Source organism: Stegostoma tigrinum, chromosome 10 (assembly GCF_030684315.1).
Source record: "Stegostoma tigrinum isolate sSteTig4 chromosome 10, sSteTig4.hap1, whole genome shotgun sequence".
Classification (NCBI taxonomy): domain Eukaryota; kingdom Metazoa; phylum Chordata; class Chondrichthyes; order Orectolobiformes; family Stegostomatidae; genus Stegostoma; species Stegostoma tigrinum.
Window position 1 is genome coordinate 76422066 of NC_081363.1, and position 23649 is coordinate 76445714.

Genomic DNA, 23649 nt, shown 5'->3' on the forward strand with positions numbered 1-23649 from the left:
GTGGAACATAACTAATACGTTTGCAGTTTTTCATCACACTATCCTGTGCCAGCTCTTCTCAATGGCACGCTTATATGCAACCACCTTCACAGTTTTGTGGTATTCACAAATACTGGACTCGCTCAGAGCTACCTCTGTTCCATGCAGAATTAAATAGTAAATTTTACACTGTGGAAAACAGGAAGTAAGTCTAGAATTTAGAGCAAATACTTCAGGAATACAACATAACTTCCTTTCTTTTGCTTATGTTAGTTTTGAAATTATTTCCGTTCAAGATATCAAATTATTACTTTTGTTTGTTCCTGTCCACTCACTTAAGGCTCTTAATGAAATATCCAGATACCTCCGCAGTTCCTGTTGAATATTTAAGACTTGGCACAATGATCAGAGTTCCAACAGCGACTTAGCTGAAAAATGTTTTTCTAACGCATATGTTGCAGTAGTTATTCAGTTAGATTTATCCAAATTGGACACAGGGAATGTAAATATGCATAATGAAAAGGAGTGAGTTACAGACTGGAATCTAATCAAATGGTTCAGATGGCTTATAGAAAGAATAATGGATACCACGAAGTGAGTTATAAACTGAGACCTATTCAAGGGTTTCACATGGTTCATAAGCATAATAGTCAATACCCAAGTTGCAAACTGAAATCTAAATAAGGGGTTAAGATGGCTTTTATGTAGAATAATGGACACCCAGCAGTGAATTACAGACTGCAATCCAATCAAAGGATTCAGATGTTTTATACATAGAATAATGTATACCTAGGAGTGAGTTACAGGCTGGAATCGAAGCAAAGGGTTCAGATGGTTCATCTATAGCATAATGGAAACCGTCTCATAGTAGATGATATTCAGATTTAATTCATTAGGTGTTAGTAAGTGATATTCAATTCAGACAATAGTGGAGCAAACATTAGAGTATCTTAGTCACTTAAACAGCTTCAAGGATCCCTGTTTATTTATTTTAGAGCAGTGTAGGTTTAGCGATAACATCTATTAAGTAATTGCAAGGCTGAATATTGCATCTGTTGGTAGAGTACTCCTGATAAAAAGGTTGGGAACAATGGGACTGTTAAAGCTATGCGAGAGCAGGAGTCCAGTGAAAGACATCCCCAACCACTCTGGCAATTGGGATTGCATGGCAGTCTTGGTTGACAAGCTCATATTTTCCTAGTGGTCTTTTATAACTGTGTGTCAATTGTTATTGTGCTTCTGTGCCAATTATGAGAAGATAAGTAAGTATTAAATAACATAAATACATTAATGAGTTAAATACTGGCTTATCATGTTTTTTAAAAAGCACGATGATATTCAAAGCTCCATGGAAAGAAATATCAGATTGAAGTCACGAATGTGATTAACAAAGAGACCAGATACATTTCAATTGGAAAGGAACTGTAAATTCAAAACAACATTAAAGGAAACCAAAGGCCCATCTGGAAAACTGTCAATTAGAGTTCATGCACTGCTATCTTTCCTTCAGCACTGAAATATACTTAGTGATAATGGGAACTGCAGATGCTGGAGAATCCAAGATAATGAAATGTGAGGCTGGATGAACACAGCAGGCCCAGCAGCATCTCAGGAGCACAAAAGCTGACGTTTCGGGCCAAGATCCTTCATCAGAGAGGGGGATGGGTGGGGGTTCTGGAATAAATAGGGAGAGAGGGGGAGGCGGACCGAAGATGGAGAGAAAAGAAGATAGGTGGAGAGGAGAGTATAGGTGGGGAGGTAGGGAGGGGATAGGTCAGTCCAGGGAAGACGGACAGGTCAAGGAGGTGGGATGAGGTTAGTAGGTAGGAGATGGAGGTGCGGCTTGGAGTGGGAGGAAGGGATGGGTGAGAGGAAGAACAGGTTAGGGAGGCAGAGACAGGTTGGACTGGTTTTGGGATGCAGTGGGTGGAGGGGAAGAGCTGGGCTGGTTGTGTGGTGCAGTGGGGGGAAGGGACGAACTGGGCTGGTTTTGGGATGCGGTGGGGGAAGGGGAGATTTTGAAGCTGGTGAAGTCCACATCGATACCATTGGGCTGCAGGGTTCCCAAGCGGAATATGAGTTGCTGTTCCTGCAACCTTCGGGTGGCATCATTGTGGCACTGCAGGAGGCCCATGATGGACATGTCATGTAAAGAATGGGAGGGGGAGTGGAAATGGTTTGCAACTGGGAGGTGCAGTTGTTTATTGCGAACCAAGCAGCTGCTGCCGCCCACCCCGATCCACCAAACGGCGATGGAACCCAGCCCACGGCCGGCGCCGACGGAACCCCGCCCACAGCCGACGACCTCATCGCTCCGCCCACAACCTCCACAGCCAACAACCCCAGAGAAGACAGCCATACTGAACCCTGCCGCATCTTCACCATCCCCCCAGACCTCCCACTAACGGAGGACGAACGGTCAGTCCTTAGTAAGGGGCTCACCTTTGTCCCCCTACAACCACACATCAACGAATACCAGTCACGATTGGACATAGAACAGTTCTTCCGCCGCCTTCGCCTACACGCTTACTTCTTCAACCGGGAACCTAACCCTCCCTCCACTGACCCCTTCACCTGCTTCCAACACAAGTCCTCCTCCTGGACACCACCCCCAGGCCTCCTACCTTCCCTCGACCTCTTCATCTCTAACTGCCATCGAGACATTAACCGCCTCAACCTCTCCACCCCTCTCACCCACTCCAACCTCTCCCCCGCAGAACGGGCAGCCCTCTGCTCCCTCCGCTCCAACCCCAACCTCACCATCAAACCCGCAGACAAGGGTGGCGCAGTGGTAGTATGGCGCACTGACCTCTACATCGCCGAGGCCAGACGCCAACTCTCCGACACCACCTCCTAACGCCCCCTCGATCATGACCCCACACCCGAGCACCAAACCATCATCTCCAACACCATCCATGAGCTCATCACCTCAGGGGACCTCCCACCCACAGCCTCCAACCTCATTGTTCCCCAACCCCGCACAGCCCGTTTCTATCTCCTTCCCAAAATCCACAAACCTGCCTGCCCTGGTCGACCCATTGTCTCAGCCTGCTCCTGCCCTACCTAACTCATCTCCACCTATCTGGACTCCATTTTCTCCCCTTTGGTCCAGGAACTCCCTACCTACGTCCGTGACACCACCCACGCCCTCCACCTCCTCCAGGACTTCCAATTCCCTGGCCCCCAACACCTCATTTTGACCATGGACGTCCAGTCCCTATACACCTGCATTCCGCATGCAGATGGCCTCAAGGCCCTCCGCTTCTTCCTGTCCCGCAGGCCCGACCAGTCCCCCTCCACTGACACCCTCATCCGCCTAGCCGAACTCGTCCTTACCCTCAACTTCTCTTTCGATTCCTCCCACTTCCTACAGACTAAGGGGGTGGCCATGGGCACCCGCATGGGCCCCAGCTATGCCTGCCTCTTTGTAGGTTATGGGGAACAGTCCCTCTTTCGCACCTACACAGGCCCCAAACCACACCTCTTCCTCCGTTACATTGATGACTGTATCGGCGCCGCCTCTTGCTCCCCAGAGGAGCTCGAACAGTTCATCCACTTCACCAACACCTTCCACCCCAACCTTCAGTTCACCTGGGCCATCTCCAGCACATCCCTCACCTTCCTGGATCTCTCAGTCTCCATCTCAGGCAACCAGCTTGTAACTGATGTCCATTTCAAGCCCACCCACTCCCACAGCTACCTAGAATACACCTCCTCCCACCCACCCTCCTGCAAAAATTCCATCCCCTATTCCCAATTCCTCCGCCTCCGCCGCATCTGCTCCCACGATGAGGCATTCCACTCCCGCACATCCCAGATGTCCAAGTTTTTCAAGGACCGCAACTTTCCCCCCACAGTGGTCGAGAACGCCCTTGACCGCATCTCCCGCATTTCCCGCAACACATCCCTCACACCCCGCCCCCGCCACAACCGCCCAAATAGGATCCCCCTCGTTCTCACACACCACCCCAGCAACCTCCGGATACAACGCATCATCCTCCGACACTTCCGCCATCTACAATTCGACCCCACCACCCAAGACATTTTTCCAACCCCACCACTGTCTGCTTTCCGGAGAGACCACTCTCTCCGTGACTCCCTTGTTCGCTCCACACTGCCCTCCAACCCCACCACACCCGGCACCTTCCCCTGCAACCGCAGGAAATGCTACACTTGCCCCCACACCTCCTCCCTCACCCCTATCCCAGGCCCCAAGATGACTTTCCACATTAAGCAGAGGTTCACCTGCACATCTGCCAATGTGGTATACTGCATCCACTGTACCCGGTGTGGCTTCCTCTACATTGGGGAAACCAAGCGGAGGCTTGGGGACCGTTTTGCAGAACACCTCCGCTCGGTTCGCAATAAACAACTGCATCTCCCAGTCGCAAACCATTTCCACTCCCCCTCCCATTCTTTAGATGACATGTCCATCATGGGCCTCCTGCAGTGCCACAATGATGCCACCCGAAGGTTGCAGGAACAGCAACTCATATTCCGCCTGGGAACCCTGCAGCCCAATGGTATCAATGTGGACTTCACCAGCTTCAAAATCTCCCCTTCCCCCACCGCATCCCAAAACCAGCCCAGTTCGTCCCTTCCCCCCACTGCACCACACAACCAGCCCAGCTCTTCCCCTCCACCCACTGCATCCCAAAACCAGTCCAACCTGTCTCTGCCTCCCTAACCTGTTCTTCCTCTCACCCATCCCTTCCTCCCACCCCAAGCCGCACCTCCATCTCCTACCTACTAACCTCATCCCACCTCCTTGACCTGTCCGTCTTCCCTGGACTGACCTATCCTCTCCCTACCTCCCCACCTATACTCTCCTCTCCACCTATCTTCTTTTCTCTCCATCTTCGATCCGCCTCCCCCTCTCTCCCTATTTATTCCAGAACCCTCACCCCATACCCCTCTCTGATGAAGGGTCTAGGCCTGAAACGTCAGCTTTTGTGCTCCTGAGATGCTGCTGGGCCTGCTGTGTTCATCCAGACTCACATTTCAAAAAAATATACTTATATTACCACCGTAACAGTGTCTGGTGCACTTCAGAATGAGCCATTCATTAAATAAAGTGCTCACACTCATTTCAAACGTCACTATATTACTCAGGCATCGCAAAAAAGTCGGTGATCTTTCAGCCCCTCGAATAGATCATGGTTGATCTGTATTTAGCGCCAACAGCCCACTTGTCCTTCTCATCATTGGTACCCTTAGCCAATGCAATCGACCTGTGGTTTGAAAGCTCAGACTGTATTCCAGTATCCACTGGTTAGAGGTTTGGTAGGGGTTGGAACAATGTTATGCATTTTCTATAAAGAAGTGTTTTCTGAACTTTCCACCTCTATTTCTGAAACTGTATCCTTCACAAGGAAATAGTTTCTTTCTATCTTGCTTCATCCTTTTAACCTTAATGCACATATGGTCAGATCACCTCACAAGGGAACTAAAGTTAATATGCAACCTGCCCTCATAATGTAACCCTTAACATCCACGTGGCCTACTCCAGAACCACACATACAGTTGACAACTTAGAAAAATTGCAACCATCCACAGCAAAATCCCATTAACAGCTATCAGAAATGACTTTCCATGTACTTCTTTTGTTCTCAGTCTTGAACACTTCTATTGACAACTGGAATTCAGCTTTGACAGGCTAAATTAAGAACTCAGCAAATGCAGGCATATTTTCTTTGTTTCATAATATTTTCTTCATGTCATAATGTTATGACTCAGTAACATACAGGAGGAAAGGTGCTGTGTTTGAAAGTGAGGTACGGAGGCACGTACAAAGGTACGCAATTTCTCAGTAAGGTCAAGTCAAACAATTACTAATTTCATGAGATGTTCTCTGCTTGTAGCAGCACAGGATCAATTCACCTTTTAAATCATGCCTATGATTGCAGATATCTTACTGTGTTAGAGTAATGCAATAGTATAAAATGGTATAAGTTTTATTTTCAATTCTGTGCAATGATCAGATAGAAGATAGTAAAGCTTCCATCATCTCACACCTTTTGTGGCTGTGGAAGTCGATGCATGTACCAGCCACACTTTGCAGATATAATTGATGTCTCTATACATAATGTCTTCTTAATGGCTTTTAAACTGCTTGTTTTATTTTCATGGTCATTTCTGCAATGTTTTTCGCCTCCCAGAGCGATGGAATTGATGTGGAGACAGGCAATAGTGTGCAAAATAAAAACTAAAGTGAGTTTATAAATTGACAAATGACAAGTGCACGCTTTACAAGTTTCTGAAAACGGGTCTCTTAATGCTGGGTGGAGCTGGGAGGTCAGATGGGGGTGGTGGAGAAGTGCTATCATTGAGCCATGCCTAACATCCAGTGAGGAAGGAGGTCTACAAATTGTACTGTCACAGTTTACATGCCCCAGAACAGATTCACTTTGACTCCATATTCAGCGATTAGATACTTTAATGCTTTAAACAATACAATTTACAGTCAATGAGTATAATCCATCAAGACAAGTCATTTACCAAAAAAAAAGTTAAAATTCAAAACTGAAGTATGAAATATATTGTTTATAAAAATAGCTACATTCAAAAATCTTTCTTTGTAAATTTCTTTATATCTCAGTTCCCATTGGACTATGAACTGAGGATGCCTGTGTCTAAATCACATCGCTTGATCAAATAATGGCAATCAGTGAAATAGTTCATACAAGAAAAGGACGAAAGATGGAAGGCTGGAGAGAGAGTTTCAGGCACTGTCAGCATTCAATGCAACCTCTCTTTCCTATTTTAACCAACTACATTCTTGAGCCAAGCTGAATGTCCTGCTCCCAGGAGTACACTAACTTTCAGTGTTTTAACACAAGGGAATCTTAATTTAATTCATTATTTCATGGGATGTAGGTGTCCCCGACATCACCAACATTAGCTGATATTCATAATTGCCCTTGAGCTGAGCTAGGGTAATTTCAGTGGGTCAGTTTTCACAAAAATTAACAATTGTTTCACCATCACTCAGATTAGCTTTCAATTTCAGACTTATGAAATGAATTTTAAGTTCCTCTAGTTGCCATGGGGCCTCTGGAATATTATTGCAGAGACATCACCACCATAGCCCATCCCTCCTCTCTCCTTTATGTAAGGCCATAGGAAATAGGAACGAGGCTGGCTGTTCATCCCCTCAAGCCTGGTCCACCATTCATTAAAATCATGGCTGATTCTACATTCCTCGTGTCCACTTTCCTTTGTTTTCCCCATATTCCCTTACTCATCAAGCATCTATCTTAGCCTCAGACAAATATAAGGATCCTTAGCCCCTCAGTTCTATGTGGCAAGGAGATCCAAATACTCATCACCCTCACAGAGAAGAAATTACTCCTCATTTCAGTCTTAAACTGGTACCCCTTTGTTCTGAGATTATGAACTTTGGTCTTCGACTCTCCCATAAGGGGAAACATCCACTCAACATTTACCTTGTCAAGACTGTAAGAATTCTATATGTTTCAACGAGATCACCTCTCATTCTTCTAACTACAAAGAGTAGAGGCCCAACCTGTTTAGCCTTTGCTCATAAGGTAATCCCTTCATATCAGTGGTCATCTTAGTGATCCTTCTCTGAACTTCCCTCAATGAAACAATATCTTTCCTTAAATAAGGGGACCAACATTGTTCACAGTACCCCAGATGACATCTCACCAGCACTTTGTACAGTTGCAGTCAGACTTCCCTACTTAACCCCCTTGAAATAATGCCAACATTCCATTAGTCTGATTCTGAATGTAATAGAGTATGGGTTTTTGTGTAGGGGAGGGAAGGATAGAACATTGAAATGCTGTCTAAAAATACGAAATGTTTTGGTATAATAAATCCTGTTAAGTACTTTACTGAAAGAATAATTAGTATTCACTTAATATCACAAGTTCTTCAGCTACTTTGTGGTTTAGGATCCATTCTTTTCTCTAGTCTGGGTAGTGGAATTGTGTGTAAGGCAAGGTTACCTCTTGGTAAGTAAACATACACACAAAACAAAACCCAATCTGAGCCGTGGGATCAAGCTCACAAACACCACTGGCTCATCTTTCGTGACATTTCTGCTCTTGATAATGAAACCTGTAAATAATTTTGCTGGAAAAAGGGAAAACAGACTGAGAAAAAGGTGCCAGAAACATCTCACAGAACGCTTTGGCAGTCATCACACTTCTGCAATAAGACTTGTCACTGGCAAACACCAAAGGACGAAGTTATTTAGTCACCTTCTGCATGCTCACAACTCCTTATAGAGGTTGTTGGCCAGGGCAGAAAAATGGAATTGGAACTCACAAATGCCACAATAATGGTATTGAATGTTGCACCATCGATTAATGCCACCTACAATATCCTTGGTCTTGTGAAACTAAAGAATACTAACAGAGTCTCATGAGGCAAGGGAAACATTCATTTTATTTAAGAAACATCTCACTGCAGCTTTGCTGCAAGAGTGAATATGATCATGTGACACTGAATTGCTTCCCCAGGGATGTATTCTGTGTCTCATTAGCATTCCACACAATTAGACTTAGTCCTTTTACAATCTTCTCCACGTTTTTGATTCTACTCTACCCACTACATGTCTTCCTAACTTCTTGACTCCAGTTTCTTTTTTTTACAGGGACAACCACTGTGGCAGTTTCACTAATCTGCCTGAACATGTTTTTAGATGTTTTGGAGGAGATTGGGAGTTTAGATCTTATGTGTGAAGTGTCTCAGGCTTCGCTGGGAAGAAGCAAAATTGGTTGATAACTCCACTTCAGAAATCAGACTGTCACCTGGATCTCTCAATGAACACAGCACCTCTACTTCATTTGGCTTTCTTGACCATTGGTTAGACTGTATAGAAGGTTGCTCCTGTTTGGAAACAAGAGCGCGTCTGTTTCATTGTGTTTAAACAGAGGGAGATCATGGGTGTGGTGTCTGTTCCACCTCTTGTCCTCAGTAAACATGGTCTCAAATTCACACTGGTTCTCTTGATTGGCGGTCTTGTAGGTTGGGCATTTTGTGACGCTGGTCACATCTGACTGGAATGGTACTCAATCTCTTTTCTTTCCTCACCTTGTCCAAGTCATCAGGTTGAACATGTGGCATCAGTGTATGTGGGACAGTAGGGAGTGGAGTTCTCAGTTTTCTTCCCATGTGGAGCTGGATGATTTCGGGGTGGGTTAGAACGGTATCTCAGGTATCTTAAATTAGTTGCTGTCATTCATCATCAGCAATGCTTTCACAGTACATTCTTATTTCAGCTTCAGCATTGGCGGGCTAATAGCGCAGATGAATCAATACGATATTGTTTACTCATCAGCAAAGTGTGCAGCATTATCTCAGGTTAAAAAGTTTGGGAATCCACATGTTACAAAAGTCTTCTTTGGTGATGTAGAGTCGCGATAGTGCTATTGGACCATAAGGCTGCTCTGTCATTAGAGAGAGGGCAATGGTGGTGGTTTAACCTGAGGGTCACCACACCCCTGGCAAGGGGAAAGCTTGAGAAGATATTCACTGCCTGACTTCTATCCATCTGAAATTGTATTTTATTACAATCAAGGGCATCTTGTTCAAAGAGGTCCATCCCAAGATGTTCCTAAGCTCTTGATGGAAAGAGAGATGACACCAATGGTTCTTGTGCCTCCTCATGATGACTGGTACAAGTAATAAACCCTGATATGATTGTTTCCAATGTGTCTGGAAAATCTGGCCACCAGACATTCCCAAATTTCATTGGAGTAATCATTGCAAACAGTCAATATTAATGGCATTGAGGGATATAGAGAAAACATGGAAAATTGCGTTGAGTTAGATCTAGAATTGTGGACTTGGTTCAAGGGGTTGAATGGCCAACTTCTCCTGTTATGTTCCTATGTTTCTGCATTGTGTCTTAGCTCTCTCAGAATGGCCAATCTTTCATCATAAATGTACAACCATCTATGATGTGTTCTCTCTGATCATAGCGCTGACTGAGAATGGGATTGTGTAGCTCATGTACTGACCATCATTTGGCACAGAACCCTCTGACAGAAGTACATTCTTCAGATTTCTGTACATCTCTGATTTCATTCAATCTCTGAATTCCTACTGGAGGAATGTGTGTTTTTTTAAATGATGTACAGGTTTCCAGTTCATCAACAAAAACAACATCTCCTCGTTCAGATTTTTCTAGAGGGATATAGCACAAGGCATCTGCTGTAATCTGTTGCTTTCCATCTTTGCATCAAACTTCATCATCTTTAGTCTGATGCTTATACTTGGAGGCACTTTTGTCGACTCCTTAGAATTTAATAGCATCTATATAAGTTTATGACTATATATAAATGAAAGATGGTAGATGCTTTGAGCTCTCTTCAACAAATGGCAGGGGATGCTGGGTCAGTTGTTAATTTGAGATAGTTTTTTTTTGTTAAGCAAAGTATTAATAGATATGGGCCAAGGGCAGGCATGTGGAGTTAGGCCACAGATCAACCATGATCTCATTGAATGATGGAAGAGACTCAAAGGGCTGAATAGCCTACTCCTGTTGCCATGTTCTGTCTGCATTGTGAAGATGAAGAACACAGTTCACAAACATTTGACAAGCCCATGTAACAGCTAATGTGTATTTTTCTATCACTGCACATTTCTGTTCAGCCTTCGTTTCCCTTCGCAAAATAAATTGGTTGGTGATTCACATCAATCTTTATTTGAAAGAATATAACCTTCAGTCCTGTAGAGGGACTGTAACCGCAACCAAGATGGTGGGTAGCTCTAAAAAACAGGGGTTATAAATGCCTTTTTCCTTTTCTTGAAAGATATTCTTCCTCACAATGACATCCACTAACTAGAAAACATTCTGTATATGTATCTGTAAGATGTATACAGATTCTGATAAATCCATCAGGTTTTGGTACTGGGACCATTTTCAAGCACCATGGAGTCATAGCATTATTGAAACAGCATGGAAACAAGCTATTTGGTCTAACTAGTCTGCACTGACCATGTTCCCAAACTAAACTAGTGCCACTTGCCTACTTTTGGTCCATATCCCTCCAAATCTTCCTTTTTCATGTACATATCTGTACGTCTTTTGAAAAGCTTCTTAGCTCAGTCACAGTTAAAATAATACCTTGCTTCAAGATTAAGCCATTTAACTTCTTTACCTTTGGCAGAAGTGGATGTGGGGTTTATTGAGGGCAAGCAGATACACTGACTTCATTTCAAGACGTGATGTGGAATTCTGTCTCCAGCTTTCTGAGCAGCTGTGAAAATCTAGCTCCAAAGATGTTAAGCTGATTTTCTTGGCTTGCTATTTCTTCTATTTTGCAAATCAGATACAAGCCAATAGAGGCTATCCTACATAAGAGTTAACAACTCTTAGGGCTTGAGGTTTCGGATACGTGGAATCTTATGTCACATGTAAATTTCCCTCACTACATTGAAGGGTTGCATTCATTTGTCCTATTACTTTGAGTTCTGTACCTCCCAGCCCTTGGAGTTTGATTTTTGACGGCTCAAGGAAACATTTTTCCAAATGTGGTTCACCCTCAATATGAACCAAACTTACTGCATCTTAAAGCATATCTTGTTTCCCTCCACTACGATTTCAGTACTTCCATAACGTTTGCATGATTCCAGCATTTATTGGAGGACAGGCATTTCCTTCTCATTGACTTCCTCACCTCAATTTCTTGGATCTTGTCACTTTATGAAGGCTTCTCTTTTGTTTTATTTTCTACAAGCTTCTTGCTGCAAAACACAGCCAGGAAGTGACTTTTCTTGCAAGAATTTTGGGTGGTTAATGGAGACTTTTCCTGCCTCCCCCGCTTTTGTAAAGCCAACTCTTTGCTTTACACTTTCACACATATCTGAGTCAATTGTTTTTCTGATACAGCTTGCTCTGTGGCTGACACGGTGGCTCAGTGGTTAGCACTGCAGCCTCACAGCACCAGGAACCTGGGTTCAATTCCACCCTTGGATGACTGTCTGTGTGGAGTTTGCACATTCTCCCCGTGTCTGTGTGGGTTTCCTCCGGGTGCTCCGGTTTCCTCCCACTGTACAAAGATGTTCAGGTTAGGTGGATTGGCCATGCTAAATTGCCCATAGTGTTCAGGGATGTGCAGACTATGTGGGTTAGCCACAGGATATGCTGAGTTACAGGGATAGGTTGGGGTGGGATGCTCTTTGAAGGATTGGTGTGCATTTGATGGCCCCGATGGCCCCAATGGCCTGCTTCCATAATGTAGGGATTCTATGACTTTCCAAAACACTGACTAATTTTGTTTTCTGTGTTCAGCTTCCCTACTCAGCTGTTATTGTTAAGGCAGCCCTGAATTGCAAGAGATTAGATGTTACTACATCAAAGACTCCAACAACTATTTTCTCTCTGATTAGTTCATGTGCAGTAGACTAGAATTCTGTAAAGATCATTGATAAAAATATTAATATTTCCCAATGTCGTGCACTTATTAAATTCAGTTTGCTCAATAATGTTATTTTTCACAGATCCAAGTAGGTAATCTTTTTAATTTCTTCCTCATACACAGTTTTCTCTCAGTCAACTCATTACGTGGCCAGGTTACTATTTGCAAGACCATTCATTGCAGTCAGTAGTGTACTGGCCTCCTCAATGTTTGATTTTGCAATGAGACCCAACACAGTGATATCTGGCAAAATCTTTGGCACCGATTCAGCCATATCTCTGTTGGTTTGGTTCAGCAACCTGATCAAAGGTTTATAGCAATGGTGGAGTCTTTGACACTTTGTCTTTCACTAACTGCCACCATTTAATCTTTTTGGGCTCACTGAACTGCTAAAGAACATTCACAGGGTTTGCCGAAGCAGTGGAAGCATTAATAATATGAAAGAAACCGGTTGTTGCCGCTTCATCTTGCCACAAGGCTGCAAGAGGGAGCGAGATTTGTGACATTGAATCACTTCCTGTGAGTATGTATTCTGTGCCTCATTAGCATATTGCACATTCAGGTGTAACTGCTTCTACCTTAGCACACCCACTTTAATATCACGATAATATCAGTCTAATGTTGATTAAAGATGAAGTGAGAGTGAAGGGCGTCTTTGTGAAGTGAAGGTACTGCCCTTTCACACACGCAGGATCCTTGTTACATTCAGAGATAGTAAGAACTGCTGTTGCTGGAGTCAGAGATAACACAGGGTGGAGGTGCAGGAACACGGCAGGCCAGGCAGGATCAGAGGAGATGGAAAGCTGACATCTCAGATCAGGATTTTTTTTTGAAAAAGGGTCTAGGCCCGAAATGTCAGCCTTCCTGCTCCTCTGATGCTGCTTGGCCTGCTGTGTTCATCCAGCTTCACACTTTGTTATCTCAGACGCTCCAGCATCTGCAGTTCCTACTATCTCCTTAATACACATTTGGTTCTACGTGCATAGAAATATCATTACGACTATCAGACATTCTCTCTCCCACCCCTCCACTAACATCCAGTTCTCCAATCTCTTTTCCCTTCCTTCTAACAAGGCAGTAGCACATACGGTATAGTTGTGTAGCCTGATATTCTACATTTTTTAAAAAAAACAGCACTTTAACTCTCTATTGGTTACACACACGCACACACACACACACACACACACAATTTATCTCGACACATCACAACAAAAATAAAACGGAAAGAGGAGTGAATGGAAGCTGAATGTTGCCTAGAAGTTGTATCGTGAGACAAAGATGATGACCTTGGAGATGTGCTTCGTCAGGACCGTTTTTCCAGAGAGTTCTGTCATCTCCATTTCGACCTCCAAGGTGGCGGGGCCCTGGATAGGTTGCACCAGCACTAGCTCCCCTGTTTGCCTGTCTGAGCGCTGGATGGAGAAATGGTTCTGCCCATTGCCCCCTACAATGCTGAAGCGCATGGTGTCGCCCGTGAATCGGCTGCTCGTCATCCGGAACAGGGGCCTTGGGGTTCGTAGGTTGGAGGTTAAGGTCAGGTAGTGAAAGGTAATGGAGTATGCAGCGTTCGCACACAGCTTGTTTTCCACCAGGCATGGGTTTCTCTCACATTTACTGGAAAGAAAATGATAAAAAAAATTGTAGGAGTTAGGGACAACGAAAAGCTTTAACGTTTCAGACGTATATTCTGTGTGTATGCATCAGCAGGTTGGGCTGACAGCACCTTCCATGTGCTACTGCTACTCTTTGGGCCTACACTGCAGCATTGAAAGGTTGGGAACTATGCAGACGGATAGCCAGGAAATGTTACCATTCTAAAACCAATTCACATTTCATTGAAGCACCAAACGGTTACGGCGCAGAAGGCTCTCTCAGAGTGACCCTCATGACCTAGTACCATTCTTCCAAACTTTCCACATAACGTTCCTCCTTATTTCTAAAGAAATAATGATCAAATATTTTCTTGATTGAAGCTGCCTCCACCACACTTCTAGGCAGTCCATTCCAAACCTGAACCATTCACTGTGATTAAATTGTTTCTCATTGCATTTACTGTTTTGGCAAATTACTGAATCTGTGACCTCTCATTCCAATCCTCAGGAAGAATTTCTCCTTGCCCACTCTGTCCAGGCCTCTCGTGATTTTGAAAACTTCAATCAAATCTCCTCATAGGTTTCTCCTCTCTGTGGAAAATGGTCTCAACTTTTCCTATCGATCTGCGTAACTGATGATTCTCATCCTTGGAATCATTCTCCAATGAGTTCATATTCTCAAAATGTCGTGACCAGAACAGTCCATGATATTCAAACTGATGTGTAACTAATGGATTATACAGATTCAGCATAAACCCCTTGCTCCTGTACTCCAATATACTGTGTGCTTTATTAATTACTCTCTCTGCCTGTCCTACAACCTTTGCTGACTTATATTCACATTCATCCAGGTCCCTTTGCTCTCTGATGAAGGGTCTAGGCCCGAAACGTCAGCTTTTGTGCTCCTGAGATGCTGCTTGGCCTGCTGTGTTCATCCAGCCTCACATTTTATTATCTTGGAATCTCCAGCATCTGCAGTTCCCATTATCTCTCTCCCTTTGCTCCTACACACCCTTTAGATTATATCCCTTATGTTCTATTTTCTCCATATTCTTTCTATTAAAAATGTATCTCCTCACTTATCAGCATTGAGCCTCAGCTGCCAGTGTCCATCTGAAATTCTGCATAATCCACCTCACAGTTTATGGCACTTCTAAGTTTGTTTGGTTCATGCATTTTGAAATCTCTGGCAAAGGGATATTGGGAGTTACTGAGAGAGCTAGCAGTAATCTGCATTAAAAACTCAGATGAAAGCCTCTGTGGTTTTCCTAGTATCTGTGGCTGGTCATTAAATATAATGCTCTGTGTATTCAAGCTGTCAGTTTTAGCATGATGTTTAGATTCTGTGTGCATCATGTTTCAGCTTAAACTGCACTCTGGGGATAAATACAGAGATATTTGCTTGATAATTATGGATGTAATAAGTTACTTGACTCCTCTGTCTCTCTTTCTACTCCTCCCACCCACCCTCTTGTTAGTTCCCAACTGGGGCTCAAGTGATTAAGGCATTCTGCCTCCACTGGTTTCCATGTTTCTCTTTCCCTGTATTGCAGATACAAGACATTGGCCAAGTGTACCCTCACTTAAACACGTCCTCATGTCCAGTCTTGATCACTGAAAGACAACACTCAGATTCTAGTTACACTTTACGCCCAAAAGAGATATTCTTTAAAAGCACTAGCACTTACAATTGTGATGTTTTTACGTAGCTGGCATTGAGGCGAGACTTTGGACACTCAGGGCGGACACAGTGGAATCCCCCATGTATATTTATACAAATCTCCTCCCTGGTGCAGTTGTGTTGATTGCTTGTACACTCATTAATATCTATAGAAGCAAGACTGTAACAATGAGATAAGTGATAACGTACAGCTCACAGACAGAGTTACATTTGCTTTGAGGCAGGCAGCATTGAGTTACCTCAACACAGAAGTGAGGTATGTAGATCGAAACAGATGGCTGGGTATGGAGTTGAGGTGTGCTTACCTTCACAGGCCTGTGAATCCTCCTGCAAGTTGTATCCGGAGGGACACGCACAACGATATGAACCTGGTGTATTCACACAAGAATATGCACAGAGTCGAGCCAGTTGACCTGCCTGAAACAACTCGCACTCATCCACATCTGAAGGACAGAGACACACACACACTCAGTGACAGTTAAGCATTCGGTAAACAAGTGCTCTCAACGGACCACCACAAAACTGGGGGAAAACCCAAATGCAGAATTTCAGGCCGCGATGCATTTGTTGCATCTTTGAGAGAGTTTGCAACAGGAAAAGCCAGCAAGAATCGCTGTGCTAGAATATCCTGATTTAGATCATCACAGAGGGAGGATTACAGCATGTGAACTGCACTGAAAGGGTTTAGGAAACAAATCAACATTTTTGGAAGGTCAGGGAGATGGGGAAGAGAGAGAGAAAGAGTGAGATAAGATAAAATAAATAGAAAGAGAAAGAAAGAGATAAGTTGAAAGATAAAGAGAAGGATAAAGAGATAAAGATACTGAGGCGAGAGATAAAGGAAATAAAAAGAGAAATAAATAGAAGTAAATTGAAAGATAAGAGATAAAGATACATATAAAGGTAGATGATAAAGAGAAAGATTAACAGATAGAAAGAGAGATAGAGTGACAAAGAGAAAAAGAAAAAGATCCCATGAGAAAAGAATGCCTTATAGCCTCTTCTGACCAAAGGATAGAAATTTTGCACAAATAGTGGTGTTTGTGGGGGTTAATTGGAGTTCTCAGAAGGAGACTGATAGATTTTTGTCAGGATTTCAGGGGGCAAAAGATGGGTAAGTGGAGTTAAGAGACCAATCACCACCATCTAGTTGAACAAAAACAGAAGTTGCTGGAAAAGCTCAGGTCTGGCAGCATCTGTGAAGGAACAAATAGAGTTAACGTTTTGGGTCCAGTGGCCCTTCCTCAGAAGTTCTGTTTTGTTCCTGACTTACGTGAGAGATTAGAAATGTTGTTTCTGCAGATAAGGATGAATGGTGGGATCTTGCAAAAGAAGACCATTGTAGTCACAAGATTTTGTAGCAGAAGTTTATCATTAACCAGAGACTAGGTTCTGCAAAGATGGCAGTTAGCACGACCAGAAATGTTGTTTCTACAGACAAAGATGTGGTAGAGACACGGATGTGGTAGAGATAAGAATGTGGTAGCAGAGGTTTATTTCTGCAAACCTGATGATTCGCACATACAGCATGTCTAGCATTCTTTAGGATAACCAAATAAGGATTGCAGTAAACAAGGGGATGGGGCTTTCGGCCGGCAGAATAGGGAACAATAAACAAGGTTGGTCCGATAGGATGGGGAATGATAGGATAAGAGAGGACCAATGGGAGCAGGGAGGCGTGATTCCGCAACTTGTAAACTGTATAAGAATGTTTAACATGCTTTGTAGTGTGTGCCTGTCTAGCAGACACCCTATCTTGCAAGATCGTACAGAATAAAATTGTCTTGTTTCCAAGGCTTTGTCTCAGGCTGATTTTGTGAGCGGGTACTGTTTCTCACAATTGGGGGCTCGTCCGGGATCCGACACTCCGACCACTCGACACTCCTGGGACGATGGGGAAGGCGCGCCTCGCCGATTTCGGCGATCTCCAACTCCCTTGTTTGTCGTTTGCGGTTTGGGCGAGTGCGATCCGGACTAGGAGACCCTGGAAACAAGACGGGTAGACGCAGCGGGTCCGGTCGGGTAACTCTTGTGCACAAGACCCGGGTCAGGAAAGGTCTTAAAGATCTGTCCGGGCGACCGGGGGAGCAGCGGTATTTGCTGCAGGTATTGCTGCGGGGACGTACGGGAAGTACGGGGAAGAGTTATAACGACCAGGTAACTCCATGCACGGACCAAGGTAAGAAAACAGACCTTTAAGTATTGCCTTGGTGGTCGGGACATATGGGAAGTATGGGGAATTTGCGAAATATAAAAAGTATATAATTGGCCTGATTAATCGAACGAGTAAGGTGTCTGCCTGATTCCAGCACCCAGTCTTAGACCGGTTGTTAAGAGGGGAAATCCCCCACGTGAAGGTGAGGACCCTGAAGTGGGTGTGGAAGAAGGCGACACCGGATCTCGATAAGATTACTGAAATTAGCAACAATGGGAGGCAAGGGGAGTTGCCTGAGTAGCGATTGATCTGCAAATAATGTCAAAATGGAATATATTCCGCCGACAGCCCTTTGGGGAGAATGTTGAGCAGTTGGGAATACAGCTCCCAGATGCAGGAGAAAGACAAGACTACAATGATAAATTATTGTTGTTTTGTTCGATCTAAAGAAATCATTAAGGTACCTGATATTTTTTGGCCCAAATATGGATCTGACGAAGATTGGTTGTGTCAATACCTAAATATATACGTCAATCAGAAAGAACCATTCAGTCAAGCTGAGCAGATTATGCGGCTTGTTGGATAGGAGGTGCGAAGGTAGGACTATATCCTATGACTACAGAAAGATCGGGGGAGGGCAGGGAAAGGAAGAACAAGAGAAACCACAATGAGATCCCTTAACATGTTTACCACCACCCTACAGCCAGCCCACAGCCCCAGAACAAACCCCAGCACCTGAAAAAGAGCCAGACTCTGAAGTAAAAGATACGGAACCTAGGGGGCCCAGAATTACACGATCTGCCACACGTAGAGAAGGGGCAGAAAACAAAGGAAAAGGAAAAGTTATACCCTTTAAGGGAGGTCCCGATTGGGAGTGGTGGCATTGGGTATGTGAACGCTCCCTTAACCAGTAGCGAAGTCAGAATCTTTAAAAAAGAAATGAAAAGTTTAATAGAGGATCCGGTCGGACTGGCCAAACAGTAAGATCAATTCCTAGGACCCAATTTATATACCTGGGGAGAACTGATGGCAATTCTAGGAACCCTATTCTGGGGGAAGAATGAGGTATGATTAGGAGGGCGGCCTTACAGGAGTGGGAAAAAAAGACACCCAGCAGGACTGAATGTGGTCCCCGCAGATCAGAAATTCCCGAATGCCGATCCTCATTGGGACAATAATGATAGACACGATAGAGCATCAATGCGGGATTTGAGAGAAATGGTAATATTGGGAATTAAAGAGGCAGCACCCAGATCGCAGAATTTTGCTGAAGCCTTCGAAGTACGACAAGAGAAGGATGAAACTCCTTCTACATTTCTTCAAACGCTCAAGGAGGCCATGAGGAAGTATTCGGGGATGGATCCCGATGATCCGGTAGCTCAGGGACTTTTAAAAGTCCAGTTTGTAACTAAATCATGGCTGGACATACAAAAGAAATTACAGAAAATAGAGGGATGGAGTGAGAGACAGATGGAGGAATTATTACGAGAGGCACAGAAGGTAAATGTAAAAAGGGAGGACGAGAAGCAGAAACAAAAAGCAAAAATGATGGTCGCCGCCATTAACGAAGTAACAAAGAAAGAAAGAGTTGAACAGGGAACACGGAGGCAGAAAGAGAGACAAAGAGAAGAGGCAGATACTAGACGCTGGAGACGACAGGCGGGATGTTACCGTTGTGGGAGAGTGGGACATTTTAAGCGGGAATGCCCAAAGTTAACACGGGAAAGGGAAACGGTCTCCCTAATGGCCCTCGATGAGGATTAGGGGAGTCAGGGGTTCCTTCCTCCTAAGGCCCACTGGGAACCCTTGATCAACTTAAAGGTGGGGCCTGAAGGGGAGGAGGCAGTATTCTTGGTGGACACCGGTGCGGCACGGTCATCCCGAAGTTTTATACCTACTAGTGTTAAATTGACTAACAAGTATCTCAGGGTTTCTGAAGTAAAAGGCGAAGGATTCCCAGTGCCTATTTTTGCACCAACCGTAATTAGAAACGATGATAAGGAAGTGACAGGACAGTTACTATACATTCCCGACATTGGGAGTAATTTACTAGGTAGGGATTTGATTATATTGCTGGGCTTAAAAATTGGGGTAGAGAATAGTGCGGTAGCTGTAACAATGGCTATGTTAAGGCCGAGGGAAGAACAACAAATCAGTCCTGATGTGTGGGCGAGAGCTGATAACGCAGGGCACCTAACTATTACCCCGTTGGTAATCACACTGACTTGAAAAGATGAGACGGTTCGGGTTAGACAATACCCTATATCCTCTCTCCTTATGAAATGATGTTTGGATTACCTTTCGTGGGTGGAAAAGGGGAATTACCAACTGTAGAGTTCAATGACAAGTTTTTAAAGAACTATATTGTGGCGCTTGGTTCTTCTTTGTCTGTCCTTAGGAAGAAGGGTCTGTTGACCCAGACACCTCCACTTGAGTTCGCAGTATGACCAGGTGATTGGGTCCTGATCAAAACTTGGAAAGATACCAAACTGCACCCAAGCTGGGAGGGACCGTTCCTAACCCTCCTGACTACTGAAACAGCCATTCGTACTGCTGAGAAAGGGTGGAGTCATCAGACTCGTGTTAAGGGTCCGGTGGACGCTCCTTCCCCTCCGGCCGAGTGGCAAGCATCCTACAGACAACCCTTTGAAAGTCAAACTGAGCAGAAAGAATGAATTGAACTGATATGAGAGACTATTAAGTATTGGTTAATTTTTTTTTGAATTGTAAGCGTTGCGTGAACTCATGCCTCCCGGGTATTTAAAGGGTTAGGGAATAGACAGATAGGGGTTGGGAAGCTGAAATGAGCAGGCAGCTTTACATTGTTACGATAATATTGGCGCTAGTTGCCAAGGGGGTTGGGAAGAATCATTTTACCGCGTTATGTCACCATTATGCTAGAGTAACGGGGCGTACTGACTGTTGGGTATGTGCTGCGATCCCACACCATGGAGAATCTAGAATCCCTCTCACAGTATTACCATTTACCAATAGAGAGGTGTACGAGGTACAACAATTTGACTTGGGCTCAAATGATACCAAATGTAGATCTGAAAGGGGTGATTATAAATTCGCAGATGGTTCCCACGACCAGCCCCGAAAACCCTGGGTGCTATCGATGGCCTTAGGGTTTCCCCACCGAAAGGAGCAGTCAATACTACTTGTTTCTGCAATCAGAATGACAGCGCACCCTTCCAGTTAGGAAACTCATCTTGTGTCGCCACCAGCCAAGCTACTGGCACAAATGTACCTCAAATATTGAACGGGACATATTGGATATGTGGCCTAGAGGCCTATCCCTTTATCCCCGGGGAAAGGTACATTCGGGTGACCGAATGCATAGGAAGCGTAGAAATGCATGAATGTTATGATCTTGATCTAACACTGCCTCAAAACCAGAAGGGCTGGAGTGGCTGTTGTTACCTCGCCTACCTAATTCCCCATCTGAGGCTGTTAGATAAAACCCCAGAAATAACTCAGAATGAGCAGGGAGGGAAGCGACACCCCGAGAAGTAACTGAAGGGGATCGCTTCCTCTGGACTTTGATACCTACGTATGAGACTGCCCGAGCAAGAAAAGAAATACAAAAGTTGGCGCCTTACCTGGAGGAGTTGGCCAACAATACTGCTGACGCATTGGCCGAGACCCAATCCCAAGTGGCGGCCATAACGACCGAAATGATTGCCACCAGGCTAACGACTCTCCAGAATAGGATGGCGTTAGATTGTATTCTGGCAGAGAAAGGTGGTACCTGTGCACTAATTGGGGAAGAGTGTTGTACATACATACCTGAGGTTTCCCATAACATTACTGATATCTCCCAACACGTGCAAGACAAAATTGCCAAGATAAGGGAGGCCGGTAACCGATACCGGAATGAAAAAGGCTGGGAATGGGGGAATTGGGGATGAACTGGTTGGGGATGGTGGTTGGTTAATTTGGCCATCTATGGATTATTGATATTGGTGGGTCTGGTGGTGGGGTTTAATGTCCTCAAATGGATACTGAACCAATTAATGACGTCTCTAGGGGAACGAACCCAAGTACATCACCAGATGCTTTTACAATCAGCAGATGGTATGCAACAAAGAGAAAGTCAAAGAATGCTTCTAGAGTTCGAAAAACGAACATCACAAAGAATGACGTAAGGGCTAACCTTGTGAACCTCAACGCCAGCAAGCGTAAGATGGCAGAAAATGGGAAAATGAATTAGAAAAGGGGCTTAATTAGTGCAGAAACAACAGTTTGAGAAAAAGAAAAAGGGGGAATTGTGAGAGATTAGAAATGTTGTTTCTGCAGATAAGGATGAATGGTGGGATCTTGCAAAAGAAGACCGTTGTAGTCACAAGATTTTGTTGCAGAAGTTTATCATTAACCAGAGACTAGGTTCTGCAAAGATGGCAGTTAGCACGACCAGAAATGTTGTTTCTACAGACAAGGAAGTGGTAGAGACACGGATGTGGTAGAGATAAGGATGTGGTAGCAGAGGTTTATTTCTGCAAACCTGATGATTCGCACATACAGCATGTCTAGCGTTCTTTAGGATAACCAAATAAGGATTGCAGTAAACAAGGGGATGGGGCTTTCGGCCGGCAGAATAGGGAACAATAAACAAGGGTGGTCCAATAGGATGGGGAATGATAGGATAAGAGAGGACCAATGGGAGCAGGGAGGCATGATTCCACAACTTGTAAACTGTATAAGAATGTTTAACATGCTTTGTAGTGTGTGCCTGTCTAGCAGACACCCTATCTTGCAAGATCGTACAGAATAAAATTGTCTTGTTTCCAAGGCTTTGTCTCAGGCTGAGTTTGTGAGCGGGTACTGTTTCTCACACTTACAGCATCCATAGTTCTTTCAGTTTTTACAATCTACTTGAATGTTGGACTAGGTTTTAGGGGCTGAATGGCCTATTTCAGTTTCTGGGGAGGACAAGTGGAGAAGATTATTAAAATAAGAATTTAAGTATTAGGCCAAAACAATCATTTCCCTTTACCAAAAAATATTCTGGAAGATAAAATATTGAACAGTGGCATCACTTTATCAATATAGGTCAGTAATAATCAAATCACCTCTTCAAAGCTTGAGACAAGATTAGGAGAAGATCATTGGCCTCTTGAGCCTGCTGTGCCATTTGTAGAATGGAGGACAGATTCACACCAAGTCCCATTCTTCTATCACCTCTGTGCTCACTGACTTATGGATTCCAGTCCGGTAATGCCTCAATTTTGAAACTCTCCATTTTTATCTTTAAATTCCTCCATCCTCTCAGCTCCTCCCCATCTCTGTAACCTCCTTCGTCCATCCAACTTGCCCCCACCCCACCCCACCCCACCAGAATCCCCGCACCCTACCAATGTCGCTTCCTCATTCCCAATTACCCTCACCACAACATCGGCAGCCAGGCCTTCAGTTCTGGAATTCTCTCCTGAAAATTCTCCACCACCCCTTTAAAACCTACCGCATGGATGAAGTACGTGCTCACTGACCCCAATACCTTTTTGGGTGGCTTGATATCAATTGATTGATGGATTATTGTGTAACTTGCTTGTTTTGTTCTATCACATGAGAGGTTAAATCAATTCAAGTGATCGAGTGGCTCGTGGCTGATTGTGAGCAGTGTCGGATTTGCGTAAGAAAATTGTGGAGGTGAGCTGCACGAAGAGACTCAGCTGCAAACACAGTGAAGTCCACCTTACCTCGACACTGTCTAACATCCTTCCCGCTGAGATGGAACCCTGAGTCGCAGCTGCAATGTTGTGAGCCCCGGACATCGGTGCAATGTGGCTGATGACTGAAGGACGAGTCACTCTGCGATGTGGTCCACTCTGCCATTAGCAAGAAATAAGT

At 44.3% G+C, this 23649-nt stretch overlaps 1 protein-coding gene across 1 annotated transcript in view; it reads right to left on the reverse strand.

Moving 5' to 3' along the window:
* Positions 1–13277: 13277 nt before the first annotated feature.
* LOC125455761 (fibulin-7-like) overlaps positions 13278–23649 on the reverse strand; it is a 46738-nt gene continuing 36366 nt past the window's right edge. Inside the window, exons 5-8 of the mRNA XM_048538174.2 lie at positions 23499–23627; positions 15950–16087; positions 15652–15790; positions 13278–13985 (exon numbers count right to left, since the gene is read on the reverse strand). Of these exons, the coding sequence (XP_048394131.1) occupies positions 13625–13985; positions 15652–15790; positions 15950–16087; positions 23499–23627 (767 nt within the window). The 3' untranslated portion in view covers positions 13278–13624. The remainder of the gene's footprint in view (positions 13986–15651; positions 15791–15949; positions 16088–23498; positions 23628–23649) is intronic.